Genomic DNA, 2,186 nt, shown 5'->3' with positions numbered 1-2,186 from the left:
CTCCCTTTTCCCCCCGGGACGTACCTGCCCCAGGCACCCACATCCTCTGGGCACCCACCCATTCCAGGTAGCCACCAGCTTGGGAGACTATGGGATCCAGGCACCCACTCTGAAATGTCCCCATGTGTCCCCCAGGCAGGGCATGGGGACCACCAGGCAGCACCCGCCCCTGAGGTGGGTTCCTGCAGCAGTGGGGGGGTGATGCCAGTAGGAGGAGCAGGGGGACGGCTCCCTGGCACCCATGACCCTTCGGCAGGAGGGGGCAGGGCAGGGGGTGCACATGGTCAAGCTCCACGCCGGGATGCTGGGTGCCTGCGCCCAGCTTGGTCCCATCTCGGTGGGGCGCCGGCCCTGTGTTTTGCTGTGGTGTCTGTGGTTGACATGGAGACCCTCCAGCTGTCTGCTCGCGGGGTGCCAGGCAGTGGGGGTGCTTGTTCCTTTTTTTGGGGGGAGGAGAGGCAGGTGCTGGGGGCTGGGAGCATAAATCCAGGGCTGTCGAGAGCTGCCGGCACGGCAGGTCCTGGGGTCAGAGGCAGCAGGCCCGCCAGTTTCCAGTCCCCAGGACACGGACGGAGTCTCCAGCTAACAGGGTGCCCACACTGGTGACTCAGGAGCTGGGAATCCAGCTGGCACGTGTGCCCCATGCAGTGCTCACAGGCTGCCACGTACCTCCTAAGACCACATACCCATCATTGGGAAGACACGGGATCCTGCTGGGAAATGATGCACAAGCACCGATGGAAATCCAAAACCCCACTGCCGCACCCAGCCCGTGCAGGGGACCCAGCCAAGGGTAGGAGCCACCCCGATCCCTGCGAGGCCGAGGGGTCCCATCCCCTAGATGTGCCCCCACTGGGGCTGGCAGACAGCTGGGGTCCGTCCCACCACCGTGCCATCTCCCAGCACCGTTGTGCAGCGCTGTCACTCAGGGACACCGGTCCCCAACATGGCACCGAGGGCTTGTGCCTTGTTTTCTGTGAAGGCTGGGCAGTGCCAAGGGAGGAGAGCAGCAAGAATGGGGGGTCTGCAGCTTGGTTCATCCCAGTGGCTCACCCCAAAGACACCCAGCCTCTGGGAAGCATGTGTGTTCCCCTAAGCACTTGGCACTGCCCAAGCCCTGTTTTGGGGCTGTCTCTACTCACCCAGTGCCCAGAATTGGGGCATCCCAGGGCAGCACTGGGTGACCATCCCTGGGGAGCCCACCACAGCCCCTCGGCTCCTATGACCAACCCTCCCAGCTGTGCCCAGCTTCCACCCACCCAGTCCCCAACTCTGCCCTGGCTTTGACAGGCGCCGGGTTTGCCTGGCCCTGGACCAGGGTGCAGGGTATGGGGTGTGGGGTGCAGGGTGCCTGGTGTGGGGTGCATGGTTTGGGATGTAGGGTGCAAGGTGCAGGGCGTGGATTTGCAGGGTGAGGGGTGTAGATGGTGGGGTGTGGGGTGCGGTGTGTGGATTTGCAGGGTGCAGGGTGTGGATTGTGGGATGCGGGGTGCAGGGTGTGAGGTGTAGGGTGAAGGGTGCAGGGTGCAGCGTGTGGATTGCGGGGTGCAGGGTACATGGCATGCAGTTCACGGTTTGGGATGCAGGGTGCAAGGTGCAGGGTGTGGGTTTGCAAGGTGCAGGGTGTGGGTTTACAGGGTGCAGGGTGTGGGGTGCGAGGGGTAGGGTGCAAGGCACCCAGGGTGCGGGGTTGCGAGGTGCAGGGTGTGCGCTGGGGGTTGCAGGGCGCAGGGTGTGGATTGCGGGGTGCAGGGTGCAGAGTGCGGATTGCAGGGTGTATATATAGGGTGCAGAGTGCAGGGTGCTGATTGCGGGGTGCGCAGGGTGTACATTGCATGGTGCGGGGTGTGGGATGCGGGGTGCAGGGTGTGAGGTGTAGGGTGAAGGGTGCAGGGTGCAGCGTGTGGATTGCGGGGTGCAGGGTACATGGCATGCAGTTCACGGTTTGGGATGCAGGGTGCAAGGTGCAGGGTGTGGGTTTGCAAGGTGCAGGGTGTGGGTTTACAGGGTGCAGGGTGTGGGGTGCGAGGGGTAGGGTGCAAGGCACCCAGGGTGCGGGGTTGCGAGGTGCAGGGTGTGCGCTGGGGGTTGCAGGGCGCAGGGTGTGGATTGCGGGGTGCAGGGTGCAGAGTGCGGATTGCAGGGTGTATATAGAGGGTGCAGAGTGCAGGGTGCTGATTGCGGGG

The 2,186-nt window shown here is 64.2% G+C and overlaps 1 protein-coding gene across 1 annotated transcript in view; it reads left to right on the top strand.

Moving 5' to 3' along the window:
- The first annotated feature begins 241 nt into the window (after positions 1–241).
- The window catches only part of DNPEP (aspartyl aminopeptidase), a 7,092-nt gene continuing 5,147 nt past the window's right edge, over positions 242–2,186 (top strand). The window contains exon 1 of the mRNA XM_009884132.1: positions 242–337. Coding sequence (XP_009882434.1) covers positions 242–337 — 96 coding nt within the window. The remainder of the gene's footprint in view (positions 338–2,186) is intronic.

This window comes from Charadrius vociferus, unplaced genomic scaffold, assembly GCF_000708025.1.
Source record: "Charadrius vociferus isolate BGI_N301 unplaced genomic scaffold, ASM70802v2 scaffold1020, whole genome shotgun sequence".
In the NCBI taxonomy this organism is placed as follows: Eukaryota; Metazoa; Chordata; class Aves; order Charadriiformes; family Charadriidae; genus Charadrius; species Charadrius vociferus.
Note: the sequence above shows the minus strand (reverse complement) of the source record. Positions and strands in the feature narration are given on the sequence as shown.